At 37.1% G+C, this 18,679-nt stretch overlaps 1 protein-coding gene across 1 annotated transcript in view; it reads left to right on the top strand.

Annotated features, from left to right (window-relative positions):
• Window positions 1-18,679, top strand: part of LOC143227984 (cubilin-like) — a 64,180-nt gene that overhangs the window by 18,204 nt on the left and 27,297 nt on the right. Inside the window, 8 exon segments of the mRNA XM_076459336.1 lie at window positions 902-1,111; window positions 1,451-1,579; window positions 2,757-3,002; window positions 5,175-5,291; window positions 6,037-6,288; window positions 7,164-7,466; window positions 13,845-14,090; window positions 16,840-17,214. Coding sequence (XP_076315451.1) covers window positions 902-1,111; window positions 1,451-1,579; window positions 2,757-3,002; window positions 5,175-5,291; window positions 6,037-6,288; window positions 7,164-7,466; window positions 13,845-14,090; window positions 16,840-17,214 — 1,878 coding nt within the window.

Raw genomic sequence — 18,679 nt, 5'->3', positions numbered from 1 at the left:
ACTGTTCTTAAATATATTATAATTTCTTTCACTATACTACATTGTTGTTACTACATTCGACTTTACTATATCACGTAACACTACACTATACTTGTCTGTACCACACTGTAGTGTACTACATTATACCGTTTTGAACAAATTACACTACATTTTAATAATCTTTATGTTAAAAACAATTAAAATACAACGCGAAACAAAGTTGGAAACGTAAATCAGAAGTTAAATCAACACTTTGAAACCAATAATTAGGCTTAACTTTTTTGTTACCACTTTACTCATTCAGAACATACGAGAAGAGGCAGTTGAGTCAGATTATTTTATTAGAGGGCCCGGCATGGCCTAGCGCGTGAGGCGTGCGACTCGTAATCCAAGGGTCGCGGGTTCGAGCCCGCGTCGAGCTAAACATGCTCGCCCTCCCAGCCGTGGGGGTATATAATGTGACGGTCAATCCCACTATTCGTTGGTAAAGAGTAGCCCAAGAGTTGGCGGTGGGTGGTGATGACTAGCTGCCTTCCCTCTAGTCTTACACTGCTAAATTAGGGACGGCTAGCACAGATAGCCCTCGAGTAGCTTTGTGCGAAATTCCCAAACAAACAAACAAAATTTTTATTAGAATAGGCTATTCTGTGAAAATAAAAACTACGGATTGTCTTTCGAAAGTTATTAGATATCACGTACAAAAAGTAGTTGCACGAATTACACGTTATTCGCAATTACTTACCGTATTTAAGAAATTAATTTCAACTCATAATTGTATATACTAAATATCTCATTGGCTTATATTTAAGAATTACCACTCTTCTCGAATCTTAGCCACTCCCCTTCTAATCTTTTTTCTAATTTTCTTATAGGTACCGCCATCGATATTTCAAACGGAGTCTGTGATTTTGTCTTTACGAAGGTGAGGGTAATTTTAGTAGCTACGGCTACCCGCCCCTATCGGGTAACTTGGAATGCACTTATCGGATTAAACGAGTTGATGACTCCTGCGAGCTCGAGGTGACATTTCACGACTTTGACCTCACGAGTTACGACACTGGTACATGCAACGAAGATTACCTTCTGGTGGATGAACGTCGTTTCTGTGGCAACAGCTGGAGAGGAAAGTCCAGTAAGTCCATCACCAAACTTTCATCAATCAGTACAAACTATCAACGAGATGGCGCACACTTTTAATAATTATCTAAGTAATTATCCTATATATTTACTGTTTAAATATACAAATATTCCCTCGCTCATAAAGCATAATAATTTTAACCAGATATTTTCATAAAATTTTTGTTGTTATTGTTAATTGACTAAGTCTAGTTAAATTTGGCAAACTGGAAATACTTTTCTATTAGGTAAGAAGATTTCTTTTTTTCCTTATCGTGTTGGATTAGATATGTAAAATGTAAAGACGAAATAAAATGCTGTTGTCACTATATTTTGTTTTGTTTTTCTAACTTAGCGACGATTAATTTTCCAAGACAACTTAAAGAGTTGACGTTTTATTTCCATTCCAACAATATCATATCCGGGGGAGGATTCTGGATAGAGGTGAAGAGAAAACCTGGAACATGTACTGGAATATCTGCTAGTAAGTACTGCTTGCAGATAAAACAAACAACCAAACAAAAAAAAACTATATATATATATACAATGAAATTAGGCTGAAGTATTACTTTAAATACAAGTACGAAAATAATTTGATCGTAGTTTAAATTATTCAGCGTGACAATATCGTTCATGTACCTACTAATTGGACATTTAAAGCCATCAAAATAGAAAAGGTAAAATATACGAGTTGTAAATTAAGGATGGTTATAACTCAGCTGGTATTTGGAATTCATAAACTGGAGGAAACATAAATGGTAAACATGGCCACCACTAACATTTCGACTTCTGTTCTTCTGACCGAAGGTTGGATTTCACCAACACTCTTATAAAACATCCAAACCCCATTTAAGAAGCAATGGGACGTGGACCACAAATGAACGCTAATGACTTGACCATGACGAGGCATGATATCATTTGTAGCAGCTTCTATGAGAGTAAAATTTGGTGTTTGATTCCTGCATTGCCATGACTCAAATTGTCTATTCTGCAGCTTTCACACTCGCAAAAATTAATGTTTCTTATCTAACTGGTGGAAGCTACCCATACACTCTAAGAAATATATATATATATATACATATATACGCGAAAAACTGACAGGAAATGGTTTCATTCATTGAAGATATTATAACGACCCCTTTTTGGATTGCGAAATTGAGTTACTACGTGTTAAAAATACACTTAAAATGTTAAGTCAGAACTATGATTAATTAAACCTGTAACTGATTTAGTCTTTGATTTTTCCAAACGGGTGATTTAACTTTATGGAAGATTGGGTCCTTTTAAACTCACCTTATAGTAACCTGAATAAACTTAGATGTGTGAATAATGTTATAGCACTTCGTTTAAAAAAATATTCGATATTATACAGCAATCCAACTGTTTAATAATTGTATATATATCTATCAATATATATATATATATATGTTACAGAGTTGTTTTATTTTTATTAAAGGTAAAATTGAAAATATAATATGTGACGTAGAGGTGTGATTCATTCTTTGGACAAACCAAAGAATGCATTAGGCCTCTACATCAAGGATTCCATGTTCAGTTTTAACTTTGTTATACTTTAAAAGAGCTAGATGTATTTCGAATAATTGTTTTGGTATTGTTCATCTGATATTTAACAGTTGCGTGTTAAACTTGTATTTTAACAGGATTGCTGCCATCATGTGACCGTACTTTTCTCAAAGAAAATTTCTTTCTCAGAAGCCCAAACTACCCAGATAATTATCCTACCCTCACGGTATGTCATTATGAAGTTGGGCGCGTTAACAGCGACATCTGTGGACTAGAGATGAAATTTTTAAAGTTTGATATTGAACCAAGCGACAGTTGTGTTTACGACTTCTTGAAAGTGGACGATAAAAAGCTATGTGGCGTGGTTACTCCAGAAGCAGTTAGTGAGTAGAACTAATTATCCGATGATTCTTTACTGGTCATCAAATGAAAATACCGTATTGGTCCGATTAAAAGGCGATATTTGGTTATTAATAATTGTAAAATTCACAGTTACCTTATAATCGCGACCGACCCCAGTTCCTTTACTTCTACTCTCGCCTTTCACATTCTTGAAAGTTCAGATAGAATCCGTATACGCATGCGCGCCAGCTGTTCGGTCAAAATTATTACAACTAATCCACCTGCAATCTGTTCAGTAATAGTAGTGACTTTTGAAAACCTAAAAAAGGATGTTATAACATTCGAGTTTTTTTTTTCTTTCCCATGGTTTCTGAAAACATGGATCGTCTTATATTCGAGATCGCCCTATAATCGGGTCATTACAGGACATTAAAAAAAAACAATTTTTTTTCTTATGCCACATATCTGGGATATGAGCGATAAATAAACAGCATGTACTAAAGTCTTGGACTAGATATATTTTACTGATATTAATTATTTTAAAACGTATGAAAATTCACAATTTTCAAACGTACGAAAAACAAATGAAAACATCTTAACATGTGAATTTTCCTTTCAGCGCACTTATTTCCTACCGAATATTAAGATTCTGTTCTTTTCCTGTTCACGAGTTATGTGTCAATTTTATATGTATTTTATACTGATGTTAATGGTACGTAGTCTCTCTAATTTTGAAACAGAAAGATTTGTTATAATTTACTTTAAAAAAACTCAACCGAAACAAATATACAGTATAAGTTGTGTGAAAACTGTTGTTTAACACAGTTTTCCCCTTTTTAAATCTCTTTCCACACATCATAAATTGTGCAAATGCAGTTGTTTTACCTTTTGATTTTCACTTTAGAAGTCTGTTTCAACATATGATAAATATAGATAACATTTTCTAAAGTTTCTGTTTAACAGTTTTCCACTTTATAAACCTGTTTCAACACCTCAAAAACATAGCATAAAATAAACGTAGAGAGGCGATTTAACAGAAATTTCGGTCTTATGTCAATTACAGCACGTGATAAACGTATAGAATAAGATGTTAAGTTAATGGCACCAGAACTGCTCGCCCTGTTACGGGTCTGTTTTTATACGTGTGTGTAATTCACGTTGTTTGTTTTTACGGATCTTTTTTAAACGTGTGTGTAATTCACGTAGTTTATTTTTACGGTTCTGTTTTTATACGTGTGTGTAATTCACGTTGTTTGTTTTTACGGATCTTTTTTTAAACGTGTGTGTAATTCACGTAGTTTATTTTTACGGTTCTGTTTTTATACGTGTGTGTAATTCACGTAGTTTATTTTTACGGTTCTGTTTTTATACGTGTGTAATTCACGTAGTTTGTTTTTACGGTTCTCTTTTTTTCGTGTGTGTAATTCACGTAGTTTATTTTTAAGGTTCTCTTTTTATACGTGTGTGTAATTCACGTAGTTTGTTTTTACGGATCTGTTTTTATACGTGTGTGTAATTCACGTAGTTTGTTTTTACGGTTCTCTTTTTATACGTGTGTGTAATTCACGTAGTTTATTTTTACGGTTCTGTTTTTATACGTGTGTGTAATTCACGTAGTTTGTTTTTACGGTTCTGTTTTTATACGCGTGTGTAATTCACGTAATTTGTTTTTACGGATCTGTTTTTATACGTGTGTGTAATTCACGTAGTTTGTTTTTACGGTTCTGTTTTTACACGTATGTGTAATTCACGTAGTTTGTTTTTACGGTTCTGTTTTTACACGTGTGTGTAATTCACGTAGTTTGTTTTTACGGTTATGTTTTTATACGCGTGTGTAATTCACGTAGTTTATTTTTACGGTTTTCTTTTTATACGTGTGTGTAATTCACGTAGTTTATTTTTACGGATCTGTTTTTACACGTGTGTGTAATTCACGTAGTTTGTTTTTACGAATCTGTTTTTACACGTGTGTGTAATTCACGTAGTTTGTTTTTACGAATCTGTTTTTACACGTGTGTGTAATTCACGTTGTTTGTTTTTACGAATCTGTTTTTACACGTGTGTGTAATTCACATTGTTTGTTTTTACTTTGTTGTTCTTGTTACTGAAAACCTCATTACAGCTGTTAGTTTAAAGATGTTTGCAATGGCTTATCTGGTTTCGAAAATATCGATATGTTTCACTCATTAATTAGTTTTATTCTGTTTTTCCAGGAGTTTTTATGTTCCAAGAAGAACGAAAGACCATCACTTTCCTCAGTGATGGACAGGCAACAAGACCGGGATTTAATATAGAAGTCCGACAAATTAAAGACTGCTATCCTGAAAACGGTAAATGACAGTAATTATCTTTCCTAAATCTACTTAGCTTCTGTTTCTCGTGGTATGTGTGTGTTTTTAAATTTCCTCTGCGTTAATTCATACCGAACAGTTTGAGCTTTATTTCTATTTAGTGGTTAGGCTAAACAAAATGCATGTAAGAATGTCCTAGGTTCGAGCCGTGATATACTCACATATTATTTCCTCTTTTCCCATTCCTACCCCAGTAGCACAGCGGTATATCTGCAAATTTACAACGCTAGAATCTGGGTTTTGATACCCGAAATGATACCCATTGTTTTGCTTTGTGCTTAACTTCATAGAGACAAACAAAATTTTTTACTTGCTCGTTCATGAGGTCAAGGCACTCGACTCGTAATTAGAGGGTCACGGGTTCGAATCCCTATCACACAAAAAATCAAATCCTCGCCCTTTAAACGTTATAATGTTACGGTCAATCCCTCTATTCGTTGCTAAAAGAATAGCCCAAGAATTGGCGGTGAATGGTGATGATGCTGCCCTCTCCCTAGTCTCACACAACTAAATTAGGGACTGCTAGCGCAGATAGCCCTCGTGTAACTTGACGTGAAATTCAAACTAAACCAAACACTCGTTCATGTGTCGCACGAGATGATAACCGAGCTCAGGATAACTCTAGTCGACATTACTTCTTGTAATACTACTCTTGGGAAGCACCCATCACTCTAAACACCAGAATGACGTAGTGATGACGTTTATCTTCTTTAAATTCCTGTAGTTCTTCCGCCTCCTCCAAGCTGTGACGTGTGCATCGACTCCGTAAAGGGAGAAATTAACAGTTACGGATATCCGAACGTGTACCGAAACAATCTGCAGTGTAAGTACAGTATCGAAGAACACAACGACACCTTCTGCTCGGTAACCTTTAACGTTGTTGATTTTGATGTGGATTACACTCCAAGCTGTATTGGAGATTATCTGGAGTTAGAAGAGCGACGGTATTGTGGGAATGAGCTACGAGGACACTCACGTAAGAAAGCTTATATTATATCTGTCTATCCAATACGGTGCAAAATAATGTATAATGAGGACTTATATTGAAACAATACTAGTATAGATCTGTGGTATTTTCCTCAGTGTTTTATTGCTACAATTACCTATATGATGGTCTGGCGTGGTGGCCAGGTGGTTAAGACACTCGGCCCGTAATCTGAAGATCGCGGGTTTGAATCCTCGTCACGCCAAAAATGCTCGCCCTTTCGCCCGTGGGAGCATTATTATGTGACGCTCAATACCACTATTCGTTGGTAAAAGAGTAGCCCTAGAGTTGGCGGTTGGTGGTGATGGCTAGCTGCCTTCCCTCTAATCTTATACTGCTAAATTAGGGACGGCTAGCGCAGATAGCTCTCGTGTAGCTTTGCGCGAAATTCAAAACGAATCAAATACCAATATGATAACTTCTACAGATTTAGTTTAGTACTGATGTAATTATCTGTATGGTAGTTCTCACAGTTTTGTGTTGCTACAATTATCTGTACGATAATTTCCACAGTTTTGTACTGACAGTACCTCAGTCTGTATTTTTAATTAGCATAGTTTCAAATTGCTACAATAACAGTGGCATATTTAAGTGAGGGCCAGATGGGGCTCAGCCCCAGGACCCATGGTCCTAATGGAGGCCTATTGATAATTTTGTTTTATGTCCTTGGGCTCACACAACCTTAAATCTGTCACTGTAATATGTGTTAATTCCCACAGCTTTGTATTACTAATACACCGATTTACTTTATAATGTGAGAATATATCAAAACTATTCAAGAAATGTTGTTCAAGATATTTCTGTAGTTGTTTTTTCCAGAATATTTTCACAGGTCATTTACTGGTATAATCCTGTACTTCTTCCAGGCACAGTATCATTCCGCGACAGGAAAAGCATTACGCTTATGTTTCAAACCGACTCCGTTTCTGTTAAAAGAGGGTTCAAAATAAACTTTCAACAGCATCGATGTTCGGGGGTCAGAGCCCCTTTCACCACCGTATCAAACACTCAGAACAATAAGGATCCATCGGAGGTCTCTGACTCATTCAGTCCATTTGAAAGATTTAGTGAAGATCCTGACAGAGAGTTCGAAGTATTTGGATCAGTACCGCCACCTGTAGTACCAGAATCAACTTCACTGCGCGATGCTGCAGAAGGTTTAAGTGAAAGTAAGAGAATAGTATCGTTAAGATTTTAAGTGTATGTATATATATATGTATGTGTAGAAAACAAAAACGGTACAATGAAACTAAAATCCAAATTTATGTCTCCTTTATCGTTCCCCGTTCTCATTCTTAACTTAAGCCAGAGTGGACAATGGCTGTGGTCATATGACCCAAACCCATTGAGAATATTCCATATATCAAATAAAATCCTCATGCCGATGTCAAACTCACCAGAAACTAAGGAGAATCAGTTAAATGTTGAGCATTGTGAGTTCAAGCACTCAACTCTTATTGCCTTTCGTTGGGACCCGGCATGGTTCGAATCCCGGTCGCACCAAACATGCTCGCCCTCCCAGCCGTGGGGCGTTATAAGGCGACGGTCAATCCCACTATTCGTTGGTGAAAGAGTAGACCAAGAGTTGGCGGTGGGTGGTGATGATTAGCTGCCTTTCCTCTAGTCTTACACTGCTAAATTAGAGACGGCTAGCGCAGATAACCCTCGTGTAGCTTTGCGCGAAATTCAAAACAAACAAAACAAGTCTTTCGCTGTTCGCAGCCAGTTTTGTGAAAGTACTTAAAAATAACCTTAACGTAGAATTAAACCATCTTAAAATTTATTCAATGTAAAATTCCCAACGTCCACTCTTTTATTATTATTATTATTATTATTAGTGGTGTTGTACAGAACTAAAAACTCTTGCCTTAATATTTCTTTATCTTGCGCCCCTAGTGGTGGGAAAATCACAGATAGATCTTTTTGTAGCTTTATGCTTAATAAAAAACAAACAAACTTAATTTTGTAAAATTTATTCAGTCACAAACTAGGTGAGCTGAGATAAAACCAACCACCTGAAGTTGGTGATTCAACATAATATTCAAGCTAACTACTTAAACTAAGGATAACCTTGCGTAACTAACGCCCTCTATGCTCTCCACAAGATAGTTTCTGTGAACAAGAGTTCCTGAAGAAATTTTTCAAAACAAAGAACTATCAGGGTACATGATTTTAGTTCTGTTTAACACCACTAATAATTGTTTGTTAGTTGTAAGTCCGCAGACATACCTCTGAGCCGCTGGGGGAACCCTAATAATTAAATGAAAGAAAGGAAGTTTTTACATTGTAGAGGTTTTTGGGTGGTTTAATTCTACTTTAGGATTGTACAGGGTGTTCGGAAAGTCACTGTGGAGTTTTGTAATCAGCATTCATTCAGTATATTTCAAGCCAGCAACTGATAGCAGTGTTTAGAAACAAAATAAGAAGGATCCAGGCCTGTATTGATGTCAACTGGGGTCACTTTCAACATTGTTTATAATTGTCATTCATATTTATCTCCTGTATTCCACATTGAAAGATGTCTGTTAATAAATATATAAGTGCACAGTGACTTTCCGAACACCCTGTATATAATTATTAAAATTTCCCAAAACTAGCTAGCTGCAGGCAGTGAAAGACAGATAAAGTTGAGTTGTTGTGGGTTCAAGTGTTCAACTTCCAACTTGTGACTTATTCTCCTCAGTTTCTGGCGAGCTTGTTTCTTTATCAGCGTTTGGATTTTGTCTTATAGATGGAATATTCCCAACGCGTTTGAGTGCTATGACCACAGGCATTGTCCATTGTGACTTAAGTTAAGCATAACAACATGAATAGCAATGGATGAGTTAGTTTGAATTTTGGTTTCATTATATTGTGATTGTTTTTAACACTTACATATATATATACATACAGGATGAATAAAACTAGACATAACCAAATATCATACCAAATAAACTCTTTACTTAGAGGACAGATGCTCTAAAGTCTCTAATTTTAAGAACAGTTGCAGCAAATAAAGTGTTTGTAGGTTATATGTGATTAAAGAGTCATGTACATTTTTCTTCTCACATCGGAGGAAGAGGGGTCTGATGATTTCATCGAACACCACACATTGTAAAGAAGGTGTCTTCAAAAATAGCACCAATTACAACAACTTTATACGTTGCTTAAAAATGCATTCTTCGAAACTGTAATAAATATTTTGAAATCCACCATCTGCAACCATCCAGTTCCTGTTTAGATTGGAAGCCGTTGTGATTTCTATCGCAAATGTTAGGCCTATTGGTTTCTAATACTCTTCAGCTTTTGGTGTATTAACCTTAACTTCTCATTTTACGCTATACATTTATTCTAGTCTTAAACCTAATAAAATAAGTATCAGATCATAATCCGTTTTTTATTAATTTTTCAAGTAATTTTAATATTCAGAATACACTGGTACCTCGGATCCCGAACCAATCTGTCGTGGCCCGAACCCCCTAAATAACCCGACTGATGACCCGAACTACCCTTCGACCATTTTGGGCCCATGTCAAGCTTGCCCAAAACATTTTACCTGCACCTGTCGCTCAGTCCACACCCCCGCTAAAATCTGATGTGAACGTTCTCGTTCTTCTTTTTGTTTTTTGTTGTTTTTCTAAATATTCTGATTAAATAAGCCACCATGGGGTCAAAGAAGGATAATGAAAGCAGCAAACCAAAAATAAAAGTTGTTAGAGCCACAATAGAGGTGAAAAAAGATCTCATATAGTGGTGTTCGCGTGTCTGACCTTGGTACACAGTTTGGTATGGTGAAGTCTACAGTCTGCACCATACTGAAAAATAAAGAGGTCATCAAAGGAGCTGATGTTGCAAAAGGAGTGACAGTGCTTACGAAACAAAGATCACAAACAATGGAAGAGGTAGATAAACTGTTATTGATTTGGGTAAACGAAAACCAGTTAGCTGGTGATAGCATTTCTGAGACCTTCATTTGTGAGAAAGCAAAGCAGTTGCATGCTGATCTCCTGAAAAACACCCCTGGAATGAGTGCTGATACAAGTGATGCCTTTAAAGCTAGTAAGGGGTGGTTTGAAAAAGTTAGGAAGAGAAGTGGCATACATAGTGTGGTGACACATGGGGAGGGTGCCAGTTCTAACAAAGATGCTGCTGATATATTTGTTAGGGAATTTAAGGACTATGTAGAAGCTGAGGGTTTTATTCCCCAACAAGTGTTCACCTGTGATGAGACAAGCCTATTTTGGAAGAAAATGTCAAAGAGAACCTACATCACCATGGAGGAAAAGTCACTGCTAGGACACAAGATAATGAAGGACAGGCAAACTCTATTGTTATGTAGTAATGCAAGTGGGGACTTAAAACTTAAGCCTTTGCTTGTATACCATTCTGAGAACCCGAGTTTTTTAAGAAAAATAATATCCTGAAAAGTAAACTAAATGTCATGTGGAGGGCTAATAGTAAAGTATGGGTAACCAGGCAATTTTTTATGAAGTGAGTCCATAAAGTGTTTGCCCCAAGTGTAAAAAATTACCTCACGAAAAAACAGCTGCCACTCAAGGCCCTTCTTGTGATGGACAATGCACCTGCTCACCCACCAGGCTTGGAGGACGGGTTGGTGGAGGAGTACAGTTTCATTACGGTGAAGCTCTTGCCCCCTAACACGACTCCTCTCATTCAGCCCATGGACCAGCAGGTCATATCGAACTTTAAGAAACTCTACACCAAAGCACTATTTCAAAGGTGCTTAAAGTGATTTCTGACACAGAGTTAACGCTCAAAGAGTTCCGGAAAAATCACTTTAATATCCTCCATTGCTTGAGGATCACAGACAAAGCCTGAAGGGAAGTGTCTTTGAGGATCATGAACTCAGCCTGGAAGAAATTGTGGCCAGACTCAGTAGCAGATAGAGACTTTGAAGGCTTTGAGGCTGAGCCTGTTGTCGAGGATATTGTCTCACTAGACCAGGGTTGGATGTGAGTGGTGATGATGTGGAGGGGTTGGTAGAAGACCACAACACTGAGCTCACCATGGAAGAACTCCAAGACCTTCAGAAGGAGCAGCAACAGAAGGCAACTGAGAAAGTGTCTTCAGATGAGGAGGGAGGATGTTCCTAGTTTACTAATCAAAGAAATGTGTGGAAAATGGGGAGAGTTACAAAGTTTTGTGGAAAAATTTCACCCTAACAAAGCTGTAGCAAACCGCAGCACAAACCTTTTCAATGACAATGTCATGTCTAACTTCAAAAACATTTTAAAATGCAGGCAGAAACAAACCTCATTAGACAAGTTTTTAGTGAGAAATAGGTCCAGTGAGTCTCAAGCAGGTTGTAGCAGTGCAAAGAGATAGAAAAGAGAAAGAACCCCAGAAGGAGAGTTACCTGACGTTTTTACGGTAGGTGTCTCCCGTTACAAACAATAATAACCCTCCTACTCTCCATGTTCCTCACCACCTTTCACTTACGCCATCAGCTCTCCTCAGCACAGGTAAAGTGCAGTTAAATTTTCATTTATTGTTTTTATTGTGTTTATAGTTTTTGTGATTTACTTTATGCATGTAAGTATTATTATACAAGTATAAATATGCAATATTTTTACTTAAAATGCTTCATAATGCGTAATGTTTGGAGGTCTGTAACGGATTAATTTAATTTACAGTATTTCTTATGGGAAAAATTGATTCGGTTTTCGAACAGCCTTCTGGAACGGATTAAGTTCGAGAACCGAGGTACCATTGTACTTGCTTTGGTATTTTTACATTATACAAACCCCTGCAATTTTAATAACTGTTAAATATATTAATATATTTTTAAAAACTTGTTTCTTAATTTCGCGCAAAGCTACATGAAGACTATCTGCGCCAGCGAGCCGACCCTAATTCAGCAGTGTAAGACAAAAGGGAAGGCAGCTAGTCAGCACCAATTACCGCCAACTCTTGGGCTACTCTGTTACCAACAAATTATGGGATTGACCCCCACAGATGAAAGGGCGAGCGTGTTTGGTGTGACAGGGATTCGAACCTGTGGTTCGCAAATTGCAAGTCGAGCGTCCTGACAACCTGGTCTTAAAAATATATAAATATGCATTTATTCATGTGGTGAATGTTTATAATACATTTATAAAATATATTAGTAAGCATTTGTAGTAGTATGAAAAGTGTCTTTTCTTTGTTTTAACGGATAGGACTTTGTTTAACATTAATGGTTATTGAAATTTCTGACCTAAAGGATGCGTGTGTACAAACTTTCACGTGACTACTTCGAAGTCAGACTGATACTTAAATTTGTTATCTCTGTTTTCAACCAACAATGCTTCATCGCGGCCCGGCACATGACTGTTACAACAGCGTTTCTCAATCGTTCGGCCCGGCATGGCCAGATGGTTCAGGCACTCGACTCGTAATCCGAGGGTCGCGGGTTTGCATCCCAGTCGCGCTAAACATCCTCGCCCTTTCATACGTGGAGTCTTATAATGTAATGGTCAATCCCATTATTCGTTGTTAAAAGAGTAGCCCAAGAGTTGTCGATGGGTGGTGATGACTAGCTGCCTTCCTTCTAGTCTTATACTGCTAAGTTAGGGACGGCTAGCGCAGATAGCTTTCGAGTAGCTTTGCGCGAAATTCAAACCAAAACCAATGCTTCATCAGTGTTAGATTTAAATAATTTGTAGCTGCAAGTGATAGTTTGAGATAACTTTCAAAGCCCCTCCTTTTTTATAAACTTGTAATGTTTCAAAAGGAATAATTTTTAAATAAAGACAACCTGTTTCAACTTGTAATGCTCAGTCCGAAATTTTTCCATAAGAGAATTTATCTTACAGAACATTGTGAAAGCAAGATGCATTTTTACGTCCTGAATGAGTTAAGGTCCTCATAATATTTGTCTATGGCAGGTGACGCTTGACTTGCAGCCTGAGATTCATGGATTCGAATCTCCGTCCTACCAAACTTTCTCGTCCTTTCATCCGTTATCAATCCTAGTATTTGTTAGCAAAAGAGTAGCCCAAGAATTGGCGGTTGGTGATGATGACTAGCTGCCTTCCCTCTAGTCTTTCAGTGCTAAATTAGGGATAATTAGAGCAGATAGCCCTCGTGTGGCTCTGTGCAAAATTCAAAACAAGCTAAAAATATTTTTGTCTTTATGATGTTGTTTGAAATTGAGTAGACTTGAAGAATGGTAATTGTTTGTTTTTTTTAATTTCGCGCAAAGCTACACTAAGGTTATCTGCGTTAGCCGTCCCTAATTTAGCAGTGTTAGACTAGAGGGAAGGAAGCTAGTCATCACCACCCACCGCCAACTCTTGGGCTACTCTTTTACCAACGAATAGTAGGATTAACCATTACATTAGAACGCCCCCACGGCTGAAAGGGCGAGTATGTTTGGTGCGACCAGGATTCGAACCCGTGACCCTCAGATTGCGAGTCGAACGCCTTAACCCACCTGGCCATGCTGGGTCGAGGAATGGTGCAATAAGTACTGTTTACTTCTGTCGCGATACATCTGGTATTAACATGGTTTTCGTTACATCGATAACAGCTTTAAATAAAAGCTCTTTTTTTCTTCTCTTTTCCAGTAAAACCTACTGGACCATGTGTTTATGTGTTTGCTGAATATGACTTCATCATTCAGAGCAAGAACTATCCAGATAACTATGAAAATAATCTCGACTGCCAATATGTTATCAGACGCCAGGGCAACGTCTGTAGGCTAGAGCTGATTTTTGTATCGTTCGAAGTGGAATCCAGCAGGAACTGTGAATATGATTACTTGGAGATAGATGGAGAGAAACTCTGTGGATCCTTACCAGCTGATTTGATCCGTAAGTCAATGAAGACGTGGATCTGTACTAGAAATTCTGGTTCATTAGTAAATGAGCATGCTAGTAGGATGTGGATCTTTACTAATAACTTCGTTAGTAAGTGAGCTTACTAGCAAGATGTGGATCTTTACTAATAACTTCGTTAGTAAGTGAGCTTACTAGCAAGATGTGGATCTTTACTAATAACTTCGTTAGTAAGTGAGCTTACCAGCAAGATGTGGATCTTTACTAATAACTTCGTTAGTAAGTGAGCTTGCTAGCAAGATGTGGATCTTTACTAATAACTTCGTTAGTAAGTGAGCTTACCAGCAAGATGTGGATCTTTACTAATAACTTCGTTAGTAAGTGAGCTTACCAGCAAGATGTGGATCTTTACTAATAACTTCGTTAGTAAGTGAGCTTGCTAGCAAGATGTGGATCTTTACTAATAACTTCGTTAGTAAGTGAGCTTACTAGCAAGATGTGGATTTTTACTAATAACTTCGTTAGTAAGTGAGCTTGTTAGCAAGATGTGGATCTTTACTAATAACTTCGTTAGTAAGTGAGCATGCTAGCAAGATGTGGATCTTTACTAATAACTTCGTTAGTAAGTGAGCTTACTAGCAAGATGTGGATTTTTACTAATAACTTCGTTAGTAAGTGAGCTTGTTAGCAAGATGTGGATCTTTACTAATAACTTCGTTAGTAAGTGAGCTTACTAGCAAGATGTGGATTTTTACTAATAACTTCGTTAGTAAGTGAGCTTGTTAGCAAGATGTGGATCTTTACTAATAACTTCGTTAGTAAGTGAGCTTACTAGCAAGATGTGGATTTTTACTAATAACTTCGTTAGTAAGTGAGCTTGTTAGCAAGATGTGGATCTTTACTAATAACTTCGTTAGTAAGTGAGCTTGCTAGCAAGATGTGGATCTTTACTAATAACTTCGTTAGTAAGTGAGCTTACCAGCAAGATGTGGATCTTTACTAACAACTTCGTTAGTAAGTGAGCTTACCAGCAAGATGTGGATCTTTACTAATAACTTCGTTAGTAAGTGAGCTTACCAGCAAGATGTGGATCTTTACTAATAACTTCGTTAGTAAGTGAGCTTGCTAGCAAGATGTGGATCTTTACTAGAAATTCTGGTTCATTAGTAAGTGAGCATGTTAGTAGGATGTGAATTCTTACTAGAAAATTAGGTTAATTAGTAAGCGAGCAAGCTAGCAGGATATGGATGTTTACTTGCAAGATATGGGTTCTTAGAGGTACATTTGGTTCGAAGGAATGTGAACGCGGTCGTAAGATAAGACTCTTTTTCAGCGGATCTGATTTGCAATTACATGAAGGTAATCGTAAGATGCAAACTCTTACCGAGAAACTGATGGGCAAGTACCTGGTTGTCACGGTCACGCTGATATTTGTTGTTGTATACAATGTTGCACAATGGGTCTTTTTTTTCCTGTTCCCACCGTAAGTATCGAAACTTGGATTTTAACTTTAGCAATACCATTGAGCAATATCAAGAAATTGTATTATAACGATTGTCACATGAACAATCTTTTACTTCTAATAAGTAAAACGTTAAAAATAGGTGATATGTTACCTATCGCTTATAACCGTATTACCTTTTAAAAATGCATTCGTGGTTTTCAGGTCTTACAAAATTTTAATTTCAAAATCAGCATTCATGAAAAACTATGTAATTCTCAACATCTCGAATCTTCAATTTTATATTTCTTTAGGGTGTATACACACACACACACATACGCGCATTAAAATAGGCATTTGGTAATTCGAACACTCGCACTATTCACGCATAAAGGTAAAAGCTCAGTTGCTATACCCCCCCCGAGCCTCAAATATATCCCTCAATAATTTTGGAGAAAAAAAGAACCAGTCGATAGTGCCCTCCGCCTCAAAGGTTTGGATTGGATTGACTTTTATTCATTTCAAGGTACACAGTTAGGCCTAATTTAATTCATCAAACAGATCATCTGATTTTTCTAATAATGCTCTCGACATGACTACTAAGATATAGTAACTACCCGTAAATTAATATGTTTGTTTGTTTGGTTGACAGTGCCCTCTGCCTCAAAGATTTGGATTGGATTAACTGTTATTCATTTTAAGGTACACAGTTAGGCCTAATTTAATTCATCAAACAGATAATCCGAATTTTCTAATACTTAATTAAGATGTCGCCATGACTACTAAGATATAGTAACTACCCGTAAATTAATATGTTTGTTTGTTTGTTTGACACTGCCCTCTGCCTCAAAGATTTGGATTGGATTAACTGTTATTCATTTTAAGGTACACAGTTAGGCCTAATTTAATTCATCAAACAGATAATCCGAATTTTCTAATAATTAATTAAGATGTCGCCATGACTACTAAGATATAGTAACTACCCGTAAATTAATATGTTTGTTTGGTTGATTGTGCCCTCTGCCTCAAAGGTTCGGATTGGATTAACTGTTATTCATTTTAAGGTACACGGCTAGGCCTAATTTAATTCATCAAACGGATCATCTGATTTTTCCAACACTTAATTAACTGGCGCCATAACAACTGAGATATAAAACTACCCGTAAATTAATTTATTTGTTGGTTTCTAGTTAGGCACAAAGATACGCAAAGGGCTTTCAGTACTCCACCCATCACGTGTTTCGAAATCCGGTTTCTAATATTATAATCCACAGGCATAGCGCTCTGCCACTGGTTTGTTTGTTTTCTTCGTGTGACTAAATACCTATCTTTATCGTTACGCAGGTAATATCGACTTTAAAACAGAAGAAAAAATTGTTCACTTTCATTCCGATGGAGCTAATCCCAGGCCAGGATTTTTCATTCAAGCTCATGAAAGAGAGTGTGAAACTGGAACAGAAAGGCCGTTGCTTCCCAGAAGACGAACCTGTGATCAGGATTTCAGTGACCGAGTGTTCGAGCTGACTTCAGTGAACTATCCTGGAGACTACGAAAACCTGCTGAGCTGTCACTACAATATTAAAAAGTACAGTGATGACGTTTGTTCTTTGGAACTTACGTTTTTAGATTTCTCTCTTCAGGACGGACCAGACTGTCTTCACGATTCACTTCAAGTTAATAACGAGTTAATCTGTGGAGATGTCAGGCGTGGAACTGTTCGTAAGTACCTGCATTTCCTGTTAAACTATCATATTAAATTTATCTAAGTAGCTCGCAGTTTAACCGAAATATATGTGAACAAAGGCATATGCAAAATGTGCATTTTCGCTTTCCATTAATACCGGATTACGTATACTGACATATGAATGTTATACCAAAACACTTTATGACATCGTTTTCGGCCTGGCATGGCCAAGCGGGTAAGTCGTGCGACTCGTAATCCGAGGGTCGCGGGTTACGCGCCCGCGTCGCGCTAAACATGCTCGCCCTCCCAGCCGTGGGGGCGTATAATGTGACGGTCAATCCCACTATTCGTTGGTAAAAGAGTAGCCCAAGAGTTGGCGGTGGGTGGTGATGACTAGCTGCCTTCCCTCTAGTCTTACACTGCTAAATTAGGGACGGCTAGCACAGATAGCCCTCGAGTAGCTTTGTGTGAAATTCCAAACAACAACGACATCGTTTTCACCACAGACATGTACTTCCTCACGTGGTCAATGTGTATTATCGTGTTCACTTTTCACCGTAATGCACGAAATGAACGACGGAAGCACCAATGAACGTTTGACACGTGTGTCTACGGTTACAAACATTTAGTTCTTGTACGTTTCGGAATATATATATTATACTACGTCTTCGGCAAGCTGTATTGAACATGGTGAATTATTAAGTACAGAAACTTAGAAAGTTAATAACTTTATTAAAAAGTAATTAGACTACAGAATAATATAATAAAGTAAACCAAAACACAGGCAAATAAACAAAGAAGTGGATAATGAATCAATATTATACAAGTGTTAAGAACAGATTCGATTGTAGTGAAGTTGTGTTATTATTTAAAGTTGGGAGTACATTTGTAATAGATACACTTTCTGTAATTAAAAGTTCAGAGCATAAGGATGAGGTTAGTTTGATCTTTGTTTGGTATTTATGGATTGTGGGTATGGTATTGTTTATCAGCTCTATTTGATAGTCCCACATGTTTGTAATTGTAATTACACATGTGTAATTGGCGTAAAATTTTGTGAATGTGAATGCTACCACGTGTGTATCTGTATACGATTCTAGATCGTGTATAAATACACATGCGGCTGCTGCAATGCCGCTTACATTAGCAAAACTATAATGATATATCTCAGGACGGCTGGTACAAGTATTGACACTTTTTACTGATAAAGCAGAAAACAATGTTTCGACCTCGTTGGGTTAACTTTTTTCTCAACCTGAAGATGACCTAAGAAACGTTGTTCTCTGCTTTATCAGTGTTGATACCCATACCAGCCGTCCTGAGATTATTTTCACTTCAAATGGGTTTCTCGTCATTCCAAAAAAACTATAAGCAATTTTATAGAATGTTTAGATTTATAATTGTTTGTACCTATAAATTCACCCTGTTCAATATAGCTTGCTAAAGATGGAATATTTATATTCTGAAACGCCTCCAGTGGCACAGCGTCATGTCTGCAGA

Source organism: Tachypleus tridentatus, chromosome 10, assembly GCF_004210375.1.
Source record: "Tachypleus tridentatus isolate NWPU-2018 chromosome 10, ASM421037v1, whole genome shotgun sequence".
NCBI lineage: Eukaryota > Metazoa > Arthropoda > Merostomata > Xiphosura > Limulidae > Tachypleus > Tachypleus tridentatus.
Note: the sequence above shows the minus strand (reverse complement) of the source record. Positions and strands in the feature narration are given on the sequence as shown.